The sequence below is a fragment of the Juglans microcarpa x Juglans regia genome, chromosome 1D (genome assembly GCF_004785595.1).
Source record: "Juglans microcarpa x Juglans regia isolate MS1-56 chromosome 1D, Jm3101_v1.0, whole genome shotgun sequence".
Lineage (NCBI taxonomy): Eukaryota > Viridiplantae > Streptophyta > Magnoliopsida > Fagales > Juglandaceae > Juglans > Juglans microcarpa x Juglans regia.
The window spans coordinates 41,560,229-41,573,433 of NC_054594.1; the positions used below are offsets into that span (position 1 = coordinate 41,560,229).

Below are 13,205 nucleotides of genomic sequence, written 5' to 3' on the forward strand. Positions count from 1 at the left end.
TAGTAAAAGAGTTATTCTATATTTCAAAAAAAATATTATTCTAGATAATTTACATCTGTTTAGATAGTGACATAATATGAGATATTTTTAGATAAAATATTATTTATTATTATTATTATTATTTTAAAAATAAAATTATTTATTATATATTTAAACAAAAATTTTAAAAAATTGTAATATCTAATTGAGATATAAAATTTAGAAAATACTATTTTGTCTCCTCATTTTATCCACTTTATTTGACCGCTGGTCAAATTTTTTATTTATTTTTACTTAATAATTAAAAAAATAATTTTACATATATTAATGTATTTGTTTTATTTTTTTAAAATATTTAAATATATTAAAAAAATATTAAAATAAAAAAAATACAAAACCCTTTTAGGCTGGGGTCGGGACGGAATAGTAGCCGTATCCATAAAATTTTGCTAGGTGTCAGTAGAATTTTTAACAGTGAATATGTCGGTACGACCGTACGATCAACGGCGATCTGGGGCCGAACGTATAAGTCCAATCTGTCCACTTTACCAAGCAAAGGGAACTTGTGTCAAGCTGGTTTCAACCCGGTGGTTCTCCCTGCAGGCGGCTTTGTAGAACTTTTTCGTTGATTTGTTGTTCTTCGGACAATTTGATCGGAGATACGAAAAATGGCTTACGCATCTCGCATCATCAATCATTCCAAAAAGGTGTGCCATTTCTCTATCTCTCTCTGTGTCTCAATCTTCATATTGTATGCTTATTTGCGTTTTTAGCATTGATTGGAGATGCGTCTGGTTTTCGTTCCTTTTTTCTTTCTTTCTTCTTTCTTTTTTATTTTATTTTATTTTATTTTCTCGTTTCACAGTTTTAATCTGAGTTCACCAGTTGAATTATAGAATCAATTTCATTATTTCCATAATTTTATGACGGTCGTGAGTTTGGTAATCTAACATTATAGTTTTGAGTTATTAGGCATAAGCATCAGATTCGTGTCTATAGAGCGATAATTCACGTAAGAAAGGCTTATTGGTAAAGGGGTATCTAGTGCCATGTTCAATTTTAAGTGCTCCGGCTTTGAAATCGTGATTGTGTTTTCTGGGTAATTCAAGTTTTAGTAAATAAAATTTTGTTGAAACAAGCAAATATGTATAGTCCAAGTACACAGTAAGTATACAACTGAGAACGCCTAGTTACAAGTTAGGAAAAAGAAAAATGGGTAATTCAATTTTGATGTTAGTGGTCGTGAGATCGCCTATCTGTTTGCATATTGCGTTGTTTATAGGTTATAGGCTTGGGTTAATGCATTTGTGGGTATTTAGGGGATACTACATTTGTAGCGTGCTTTGTGTGGTTTCGACTAAAGCATGGAAACCCAATTTTTAACAGTTTATTGGCTTGAACCAATCTCAGATGTATAATTAACATGTGAGTGACTACTTGGATATATTACCAATCCAAGAGGTTCAAAATTACTATAGTTGGGATTGCGAGATGTCGTGATGGATCTTGGATACTCTCAGTTGAATTGGTTGATTCACTCCTTATTTATGCAGCTATCCACAGTTTTACTGGGGTATATTTGTAACGTCACACAACATTTTTTAGGTATAAATCATAAGCTCTACCTGAGTTTCAATATGTATAAAGCTTTTAATCCAAAGTGCGAAAGATGCTGTTTGGCTGAAGGTGGGTAAAAGCTTGTAATCCAAATTATTCATAAGTTTAGTGAAAGGAACTCTCATCATTAGTGGAAATAGATATTAATTTTGAAGCCACCTAAATCCTTTGTTCTTCTCTGCTTTGCATCAGTTTCCTCCATTCTGCACAACATCAAATGATACCCTGCCCCCAAGATCACAATAGTCTCATCTTTACTTATGCTTCTTCATACCCTTGATTTGACCATGGTTTAAGCATTAACTGTAGAATTCTGTTTGTTGGTTCTTGATGTTTTCCTTGGTTTTATATGGACCTTATTTATTTATTTTTAATAATTTATTGCAGTTAAGAAATGCTCCCAATTTTCTGTGGCATGACTATGCTATTTTGACTCGGTGCCTTTCGAAGGATGCTCAGCCATCTTTTGGTAAAAGAGATGGTAAGCTGCATGTCTCGATTACAGGGGTCTACTTTCTTGTTCATGACAGATCAAGTATCAATGAGCATTGCCCACCATTTCCCTTTTTTTCTCATCCGCAAACACATCATGTCAATGGGATTTAGTTAAAAGTGTCAGAATTCCTGTCTTGCATGCGATGGGGCATTTATTTTTTTGGAATTATGGTGTCTCCCAGACCGGTGCAATTGCATTGATGCATTGATTGTGTATATAGTGTAGAACTCGTTTTTGTGTGGAATTCTGAATGTCTATTCTTTTGTGCACATCTTAATGCTAATGGTCCATCACGCATGTGGATGTGTCTGTACATCCTGGAGTATTACAATGAATGCAGTTCATGGGAAATATGTCTTCTCTACCAAAAATATTTTGGTATAAATTGGGAGAGAGGGTATTGGATCAGATGAAAGAAGAGGTTCAATTAGTGTGAGATTTTTGGACACTACATAAACAACAAGTTTTTTGAGGGGAAATTGACTGTTTCTGTGTACATGTTCTGTAATATGTTTTTCCCCTTCTTAAATATTTTAATCTCGTGGAAAGTTTATTCTTTATTGGGGTGTCTTGATATTATAATATTTGCATAAAGATCATTTATGTATTCTGTGTACTTGGGCTATGCCTACTCTTTTATCGATAAATGCTTCTACTATAAAATGTACTCTGCCAGTGGTAGGCTGAAGGTTCCTTAGGTGAACAAGAAATCAATTTTCCTCATCTGTAAATTTCTGATTATTGTTGCTTAAATTTTGAGGCAGATCTATAAAAAATTAGGTTCACCATATGCCAAAAACTAGGATTTTCTAAGCTGTTCTGTCCTAGAAGGCTTCGTCTTGTATGCATGTCTAAATTTGACTTTGATTTTATCTTAAATGCCTAGTGAAAGTTGTGAGGATGCTGAAAAGTGCTAAAAATACTTCAAATTGTTAGTCTTTGTTGTTTACCACTGTAACACCCCCTTCCCGTAGGTTAGGTGTGTCACGTGTTTTTCATAAAAAAATAAACCCGGCAAGCGATTCTCTAATTTCATAATTGAAAAATAAACTGAAATAATTTATTATGAAATAAAAGGTCTAATAAAATTGTCTTCCAAAAATTTAAAGGAATAAACTGAATAAATTCATGTCATAAAAGACACGTTTTATTTTAGAAAGTCTGAACTAAAACTAAAATGCTCCTTCTACTCCTGGCCTGCCTGCTCGTAATCATCATCTTCACCTGGGTGATTAAAAACATGAAAACAAACTAAAATGAGTCGATGACTCAGTAAGAAATCTATCACAACGTAAACGTAATAAACATAAGATTTTCATAACAACTTTCATGCTGCTTAAAATTCATGACTGTTCATACTGATGCTTATGCTATGTATGACTGTTTTAACTGACTGATTTGACTGATTTATCTGATTTAACTGATTTATCTGACTTAACTGATTTATCTGACTGGCCAACACACTTAACCCTGTGTGCAAGGTTGTGCACCAGCCCCACATCCCGCTGTAGCAAGGGGAACTGCTGATAGTATTCTAGCATACTATGGTGGACCACGACTGAGTTCGTGGCTTGCACACCACCCTGAAACTGAACTGAACTGCATTGGTACCATGCATCTGAATGGCCATCTTATTAACTGATCTGATATTATCTTACACTTGAATTTAAGATGGCTTACGTATCTTATACACATGAGATGCATGACATACTACATACATAATCATAAATTCTGAATTTAAACATGATGCGGAATGACATGGTCGTATGCTATGCTAGATGACATGCTTGCATATGACATGAGGGGTTCATAAATAGTGGCTATTAATGAACTGGCTTGGATAATACATACATATAAGCTAACTGTGATGACCTAATTTATGATCAAATTTACTTACCTCACTGTGCTTCTTCCTGAATATCACTTCGTAACTCGACACCTATACGCAATAATAACTATCACTAAATCTGTTTGGAAACAATATGTACCAATATCCTACTAAATCAATTTCACAATCTAATAGGCAGTCAAACAAATCTTTTGTTTAACCCTTTAATCAATAAATCATAATATTTAAATTACTAAAATACTAATCTATAATATAGTGGAAATACTCGAGCTATTTTAAAATAATTCATAAAACTTAAATTCTTAACTAAGTTTTACTTAATTAAAAAAATTCACATCGTAGAACATAATCAAATAAATATTCTGTTTATCACTAAAACAATGAATACTGATATCTTAAATTATTTACAATACTAATAGCATATTCTTACTTTCAAAATATAACTTAGTATAATACTTGAGATATAATCAATTCTATTAAAGATAAGTCATAAAAACTTAAATTCTTAAAATAGGTTTCCTTTCTTATAATTAACATAATTAAACAAGAAATCGAATAAATAATAATATCATTTAAATATTCTTAACATATTTCTTTATTCTTAAATTTACAACTCTAATAGCATAAAAATATCAAAATCTATTATAATAACATTAAAGATTCACTTCACACCATAGATTTAAAGTATTTAAAATAAAAGATTTAAACACTTACTATTTACTACTGAAATTTAATTGTAAAATTAATAATAACTAATATAGTTTAAAATTCCTTAATTTCTTTTTAAAGTATAACATATAATAGGCTCCATAATATACTTTAGAACACATTTTAAATTCTTTAAACACTTTCTTATACACAAAGAGCTTATGACTAATATCTTTATTTAATAAAAATTAGACTCAATTTCAATACAATGACATATTCATTCATAAATTAACATACACTTAAACAATAAGTTATAAATGTAATCGTACTTAAAAACACTGAAGATACTATGGGAAGGGGTTACAAAGGGTATAAAAGTAATCTCCTTTAAACACTTGCACTGAGTGAAAATAAACCTAAAAAGCAACTAATACGTTATGTAGAGAAACAGAGGCAACGGAAGACGCGTGCGAGGCAGAGGACTCACCGAGAGAGAGGCTGACGTGCGGCGGTCCTGGGTTGCTGGCGGGGGTCACGGCGGCGCGACTGGGGCTCGTCTGAGGTGGTGCGACGCCGAAGGAAGTGAACCAAGCGGCAGTGCAACCGAGAGAGAGAGAGGGAGAGTGAGAGATGTTTACCGAGAGGAAAAGAGTGAGGCGAGGGTGGCGGACGGCGGTAGGCTACCCGGAAGGGAGTGGGTGCGACGGGACAAGGACGGCCGGCAGTTTCTGTCACCGTGGGTGGTGCTCCGATGTCCCTTGAAGTGGTTGGTGACGGCAGTAGAAGTATACGGCCAAAGAGCCACTGCCGATGTCTTCTGTGGTGGCTGGCGGCGTGCCCTGGTGGTTCTCGTGGTCGTGCATGGTCTGCGTAGTGGAGTCGCTGCGGTGGCTCCGTCGTCGAGTTGTGGCCTTTCATGGTTGTTGCTGACGATGCTCTGTTCGATGGGTGCAAAACAGGACTGCTTTCGTGCATGAGGGGCATGTGCATGGCAGCGTGATGCATGGCAGTTTTCTGTGGGGTCTCGACGTGGAGGAACTGTCGGTGAGGGTGCTGTGTAGTGGCTGGGTGCGTGGATCTGGTTTGTGGTGTATTTAATAAGAGGCTTCGTGAGCTTTTATAGAGGAAAAACTATGGTAGGGTTTTCTCATACGAGTTCGTCTCCTAGTAGGATTCGAATTTATCAATTTAAGGGATAAGGATGAGTGTGAGGTTGTTGCTAACGGGTTGGGATAGGAAGAAATGATATTTAAAAATTCAAACAAAACTCTATAATATTATAAAATAATAATAATAATACTAATATGAAAACATCCTAATTTTTGGGTCGGGTTGTTACAACCACCCAGAGAAATTATTCTTGCATATGATTTGCCCAGCTTAAGGGGTTGTTTGGGAATAGGTTTCATCTCATCCCATCCCATCCCATTTCATCTCATCTCATCTCATCTCATGTCCTTCCCAAACATCGCTCTAACACAAACACTTTTCCAATTTCAAATCTTCAACTTTTTTATCTAATCATTACAATTTTTCCAAACTTCCAAACAAAACATAAAAAACAATTCAACTTTTTCAAATCTTAAAACAAAAATAATATTAAAAAATAATATTCTAACAATATTTTAACTTTATAATATTTTTATTCAATCTTTTCTCTCTCATTTCCCAAAACCTAATAAAACATCATAACTCAAACCATTTCACTATTGACTGGAGGTTCTATATCATGGTTCTGTGTACAAGATATAAGGCATAACCTCTTGTGGTGGTTGTGTCATAAGTCTATACAAACCTTGTTTCTGTTGTTTTAAGCAAAGCTGGTTACTTTTCTTAGATATTTGGAGGATTTGCCGTCATTGTTATGCTCCTTCAGAAAGAGAGACTGTTTCCAGGTCTGCCACTAATGGCACGGTAAGCACTGCCAACTTCTGTTGCATTAATGAGCAATAAATTAGGCATCATTGCAGGGCTTGCAATACTTCTGTTTCACTTTTAACCTTTCTTTCTTTGGTTTACTTGTTCTATTGCTTCATATTCTGGTCAACATTTGTTTATTTATTTCTATTTCAATAATAAACTTAGGGAAAATTTCAAAGAGACCTTCTAATTGCAAGCTAGTGTGGAGGACACACCCTCCTTACCATTGACATGGTAGGATTTGATTTGCAAGATAAGTTTAAAATTAAAATTTTCTTGCAAATCAAATCATACCTATCAGCAATGTGGACTGTGTGCCTTCCACAACAGCTTGCAAATATAATTTTTCTGTTTCAAATGCTTACCGTCACTTATAATGTTCTGCAGATAACAGTGTTTGATATACAGAAGCGAAATATCTCATTGACCACAATGCAAACGAGAAATCCGATTGCAGGACTGGCTTTCAATCAACGGTTTTCATGGTATACTGTCCACCTGGTAGTTCCTTTTTTAAAGGAAAAGGGGTATTTAATCCGATGTTTTCTTGATAATTAAAGTTCCCTTTTTTTTTTAATATATCAGTTCACAGGTATACATGCGGAGAAGTTTTTCATCTGATTCAGGTAAAGTTAAAGGTTTTCTTGTTCTCCTCCCAACTTTTGCAGCACCTTATTTGGTGTTATTCTTTATTTTAATTTTTTTTCATAGTTTTCCTGCTTTTTAATAACTGCGAAATGCATAAATATACATATTTATTTAATTATAGAAAATCCCTTAAAAAGATGCCAAGGGACACCACCTATGTATGAAAGTATATGAGAGAAAATGGAGGTTACTGTTACAGTCCCCACAAAAGAGAGAGAGCATCATGAACAATGTCATTTCTGCTGTTTGGAGATATGTGATGCCAGTTCATCACTTTTCTTTAAACAGCTATCACTGAGGCTCTTTGGTTCATGCCATGCTCTCATCTGGTTGTTTTACATACTCATGAGTTATTTCAAATTTATTGATGGCCTTGAAGCTTGAGATATCTAGAAGATCTAAATACTAAATGCACTGAGAAGGCATGGCATCTCCAAGGATGGGAGGAATGCATGCATAGTTTCTATAGGAGTTCTTTTGAAGTTGTTCCTTGGTTGTTTCTATGTTTACTTGGTTATTTTATACAAGTGAAGCACCAGGATAGGTGATAAAGCACAATCTTGTTAATCCTTCTTTCTTATAAGTACACCATCTTGTTATTCAAACACTTATTTTTATATAGGTCACGTTTTGATTTATATCCATGAGAATTTCTTTGGATAAAACAGGAACCTACAAAATATAAGTTTTCAATTAAAAAGAAAAAACTCCAAATGTTGAAAGCATGGTAATTCAGATTTGTCCAACATAAAGTGGCCAAGAAGGTGACAAGGAAACTCATAAATAGAGGAGAAGGTAGCTGAGTTCACTGCTGCACCAAAATTAGCCAATCCATCTCCGCCAGTCAATTACCCTCTCTATACGTGCATACCAACTCACAGCAAACATAGTGTAGCTGTCCCAACACCTTATCCCAAAGTGCTCTTTACTTCCAGGGGGTAGAAATGTTTTCCAATCCATTCAACAACCAATAATTAGTCAGACTCAAATCTTACATTATGCAAATCAAGCTCGTGGCAAGTTAGCAAAACACGTTTCATAGCTGACATTTCAGCATAACATTAGAACCCAACCCCAGTGGGACAGCAAAGCCAAAAAGGAAAGTGCAGTCGGCTCATCTAAGCTGGAATCTGATCCTTTTTTTTTGTCTAAGCTGCTTGCCACCATCTGGCAAAATCATTGATTTCAGTTTGTCATTTTTATTTAGTTTTTGCTGTGTTGCTTTTTTAAAAAAACTTTGCTTTGTTATGCAATATTTCGTGGTGTTTTTTCCTTTGATCTTTTGCCTTGGTTTGGCAAAAGTGTACAATGTGATTAATAAAGCTACAGTTCTTGTTTACCATTGGCATTGAGATATTTTCTGCATTGGTTTGAGAATGAGACTAATTGTGTTTTGCTTCTGCATTGTTCTCTTCTTAAAAGAAAATTTATCCACATTTGTATTGTCTTTCAACTTATCATGGATTCTGTACAATATTTTCAGGCCTTCCTTCACACCAAGAGATTGGAATGCCTTCTCTGTCACCTACAATGACAGAGGTTTGTACCTTTCTGACACATAAACGTCACAACAATCTAAATCTACTGTTTTTTTTCTAATTGATTTCTTATAATGACATGCAGGGTAATATTGCGAGGTGGTTGAAGAAAGAGGGTGATAAAGTTTCTCCTGGTGAAGTGCTTTGTGAAGTTGAAACGGTAGGGTTCTAATACTGTCTGTTGGTTGGAGTCCCTCGGTTGACTAAAATTCAGGCTACGTTCTTTACTAATAACTGACTATTGGCATTTTTCTTTTTTACATGCATGATATTCAAAGGATAAAGCAACAGTTGAGATGGAATGCATGGAAGAAGGCTATCTAGCTAAGATTATACATGGAGATGGATCAAAAGAAATTAAAGTTGGTGAGGTATTGGGCGACTATAGTGCAACTCAAGCGAATATATGTATATATATGTATATATATCTGTGGTTCTCAGATCAAATGTGAAGTAGGATGGAAAGGGGAAACACATTGTGTCCATGTCACCCTACCTGCCAGATTTTCTCACGTATTAGAAGGCAACTTATGTGGAGTTTTGTATTGAATGTTAGTTGTTTGTATATGATCTTGTATAGGTGATTGCTATAACTGTTGAAGATGAGGAGAATATTGCAAAATTTAAAGAGTACAAACCTTCGGCATCAGATGCAGCTGCTGCTGCTGTTAAAGAGTCATCTCCCCCAGCTCCACCAAAAAAAGAGGTAGCTGAACAACCAGTCAGTTCTTCCGAGCAGAAGACATCCAAGCCGACTACTGCTCCACCTACCAAAGATCGTATTTTTTCTAGCCCTCTTGCTAGAAAATTGGCTGAAGAACATAATGTTAGTTATCCATACATTCTGTGACTGAAATCTTTTTCAGTGTTAGACTGCTTGGACACATTTAATGTTGAGCCATTTCTAATTGACTCCTGGTTTGACTTTCTTTTTCACTTATTTAGGTACCTCTCTCAAGCATTAAAGGAACTGGTCCAGATGGACACATTGTGAAGGCGGATATTGAAGATTACTTGGGTATTATACTTTTAAAACATATTTATTGTGGGTTTCTGGTGCTGCTGTTATGTTGTTTTGAATAGATAATCTTGAGCTGATGATTAAATAATATTTTTCTCCATATGATGCAGCCTCTCGTGGGAAGGAAGCTTTGGCGACAGCTCCTATGGCTAAGGCTGCTACACCTGCAGCATTAGACTATACCGACATCCCTCATTCTCAAATAAGGAAGGTAATATATTGAATAAACTATTGTTGTCTACGGCATCTTTGTATTAAAAGCCGTAATGAGATAAACTTTGGGATTTTAATTCACAATATTAATTCTAGAGATACGCAATGTTTAATCCCATAACTAGTTTTATCGTTTCAAATTATATGCATGTCAAGGTCTCAGCTCATCACAGCCAATTAATTACCTGGAGTCCCCAGAAGTCTAAATGTATATAGCCCCAGTAATTTGCAACTCATGTGACTGTCTCATCTTATGTTATTTTTCACTTTTCCTTCCTTTTGATAGTATTGTTATTTTGTCCATAATTGTCATCACCTATATAATGTATTCACTTCCATACATCTTTGATGGAAATTCTGTTAATTTTACAATTAAAAATTCTGGCTACCCAAAGCTTATACCCTGTGGTATTTTGGCAGGTCACAGCTTCGCGCTTATTATTCTCTAAGCAAACTATTCCCCATTATTATCTCACGGTAGACACTTGTGTCGACAAACTCCTGGAGTGAGTATTAGTTCCTTCTTCACTTTAAAGGGAGCCATCTCTTGATAATTTTGTATGATGTAACTGTTTTTTCTGCAGTTTGCGGAGCCAACTAAATCAATTACAAGAAGAATCTGGCGGAAAGCGTATATCAGTTAATGATCTTGTTATTAAGGTATTACATTGAATCCTGCTCTCAAATAGTCGTTTTTTATTGGTCTGCTTTATTGACTACTTACTCACTCTTGGGCCATACTAGAACAACACCACATATTCCCACCCTCTACTTAGGGTAGACTCTTTTTCAGCCCTTCACAAGATTGTATAGTCCAACTGGGAATTGCTCTGAATCACTGTGTTTGAGAATTTTAAATTTGAACTGATCTGCACATTTTTTAATCAGCAAATACAATATAAAGTTTAGTCATGTTGTGAACATCTTGAACTTTCAGATGTTTGATTGCTGATTTGGACACCAAATCCTCCAAATTTTCACTCTTAATCACGTGCTTGCAAACACAGCACAACACACACCCCACACATTAAACAGGTTTGGGATTTTTTTTTTGGGGGGGGGGGGGGATGGGGTGTGGAATGAACATGACCTCCACGTGTGCCTTTAGTATCTCGCTGAGGAGGCTTTTACCACCTATACGAGAGCGGGGTGGCACCTTCCTTTTTCCATTGATTGAATAAATATAAGCGTTACTGCAGGCCGTTGCTTTGGCTCTTCGTAAAGTTCCTCAATGCAATAGTTCATGGACAGATGAGTACATCCGCCAGTAAGTATATAGTGATTGACATTTTAATTAAGTTTTTGTATTGAACTAAACTTTTAATTATATGTAATGCTTCTTTGGCTTCTGATCTAGGCATCACAACATAAACATAAATGTTGCAGTTCAGACAGATAATGGACTCTTTGTTCCAGTCATCAGGGTGAGTGGTTGCCCGAGTCTAGTCCTGTTGAAATATTTCTCGCTGGAGTTTCAATATAGCTCATCTCAGATGAATTGTAAAATTCACAGGATGCAGACAAGAAAGGTCTATCCAGGATAGCTGAAGAGGTCAAACAATTAGCACAGAAAGCCAAAGAGAACAGCTTAAAACCAGATGATTATGAGGTCAGAATCGTGTTTTTGTGTTATTTACTACTGCTCACGGATGAATGATTGTCTGACAAGATTGTTATTGAATACTGGGTTTACTCTCTTTGCAGGGAGGTACATTTACAGTGTCAAATTTGGGCGGTCCCTTTGGTATCAAGCAATTTTGTGCCATCATTAACCCTCCTCAGTCAGGCATTCTTGCAATTGGGTCTGGTAAGTTGACACTTCTCTAATGTTTTTTTTTTTTTTTTTTTTTTTTTTTTGTTGGAACAAAGTAATTATCCTTTTCATCATCATTATCACCGTTGTAATTATTTTACTTGTCCTTGAGCAGCCGAGAAAAGGGCTGTACCTGGTTCGGGCCCTGAACAATTCAACTTCGCTTCCTTCATGTCTGTAACAATGAGCTGTGATCATCGTGTTATTGATGGTTAGTAGCTTTGATAGAAGTCTATAGCATATGGGATCAGTGTAAGACAGCCTTGTTTTCTCTGAGATGTGTCTCTGATGGTATGACTTCCTCGTATATTTAGGTGCAGTTGGTGCGGAATGGCTGAAAGCATTCAAGGGCTACATCGAGAATCCCGAGTCGATGTTGCTGTAAAATGACGGGCTTGCTTATTTCTCTTCATATAGTTATCTTTCTCGCCCCAATCAATCAAGAAGAGGGACTCGACTGCTGTTCAGCAATTCGAATTGAACTAGCGATATTTTACAACTGGGCAGGTTTCTTCCCGTCTGTAGTGTTAACTCACTGAAATAAGATTATTTTGGGAATAAAGACTAAAGAGTGGTTGGTCAGGCATGAGTGATGCACTGAATTTTGTATACAGGTTTCCCATTATATTCTGAGTGGGGATATGAATCTTGGCATTGTTGCATTACACGCTTTGCTCTGCTTTTATTCTTATTTCTGCATGAAAGCCGACCACAGGTTAACCACAAGCTCAGTTTTTTTGCTCCAAACTTCCAGAAGTCTGCTTTTGGTCCTCGATCTCACCGGTTACCGTCTTGAAGGTTCACATTCTTTTAATATACTTAAATCCAAAATTGGATTGATAACTTGTTTGTTTTAGTAGATGAAATAAATTGAATTGAGATTAAAGTTAAAAGTTAAATAAAATATTGATAGAATATATTTTTTTAATATTATTTTTATTTTGAGATTCGAAAAAATTATTGTTTATTTTATTTTATGTAGAAATTTGAAAAAATATTATTAGATAAGATGAGTTGAGAGCAGATCTGAGAACAACATTCACTCATCATGTTTACACTTAGCAATAACCATTCTGTTTTATTAAGACAGATTATCCTCTCAATAAGCTCAACAAGTGTTTGGTAGCAATCAAGAGCAACATCAAAAAGTATATTCAATAGGACATCCATCAAGAAATTCAACAATAGCAGAGAACTTTTTTTTTTAAGTAACAATATCAGAAAACTCAATCCGGCAACTCTGCTTTAGGAAAAAATGAACCAATATATGGGAAATACTCTCAACATCAAACCATGCCATATCAATCAACACTTGAAATAACGAAATAACAAATGGCCTGAACAAAAATAACGAACCCCTTTAATCATGTACCTGAATTACTAAGTAAATCAATCTTAACATCCTGTCCCAGACATTCAGAGCTATCAATTTAAGTTTCAAAACAAATAAAAAACAACGCAAG

The 13,205-nt window shown here is 35.3% G+C and overlaps 1 protein-coding gene across 1 annotated transcript; it reads left to right on the forward strand.

The window, feature by feature from the left end:
- Positions 1 to 515: 515 nt before the first annotated feature.
- On the forward strand, positions 516 to 12,404 carry LOC121259109 (dihydrolipoyllysine-residue acetyltransferase component 2 of pyruvate dehydrogenase complex, mitochondrial-like). Its single transcript, XM_041160604.1, has 19 exons — positions 516 to 686; positions 1,984 to 2,077; positions 6,427 to 6,503; positions 6,897 to 6,994; positions 7,095 to 7,135; positions 8,641 to 8,696; positions 8,781 to 8,855; positions 8,974 to 9,066; positions 9,276 to 9,521; positions 9,641 to 9,713; positions 9,827 to 9,927; positions 10,350 to 10,435; positions 10,514 to 10,589; positions 11,129 to 11,196; positions 11,287 to 11,353; positions 11,443 to 11,538; positions 11,634 to 11,736; positions 11,858 to 11,953; positions 12,057 to 12,404. The coding sequence occupies exons 1-19, from the start codon at positions 648 to 650 to the stop codon at positions 12,125 to 12,127; spliced, it is 1,656 nt and encodes a 551-aa protein (XP_041016538.1). The 5' UTR covers positions 516 to 647; the 3' UTR covers positions 12,128 to 12,404.
- Positions 12,405 to 13,205: the final 801 nt, after the last annotated feature.

Bases quoted from the DNA above. Each gene is read 5' to 3' on its own strand.
- LOC121259109 (XM_041160604.1), top strand. From the start codon at position 648: ATGGCTTACGCATCTCGCATCATCAATCATTCCAAAAAG. The intron at 687-1,983 runs GTGTGCCATTTC...AATTTATTGCAG, and splicing joins TCATCAATCATTCCAAAAAG to TTAAGAAATGCTCCCAATTT. The intron at 9,928-10,349 runs GTAATATATTGA...GTATTTTGGCAG, and splicing joins CTCATTCTCAAATAAGGAAG to GTCACAGCTTCGCGCTTATT.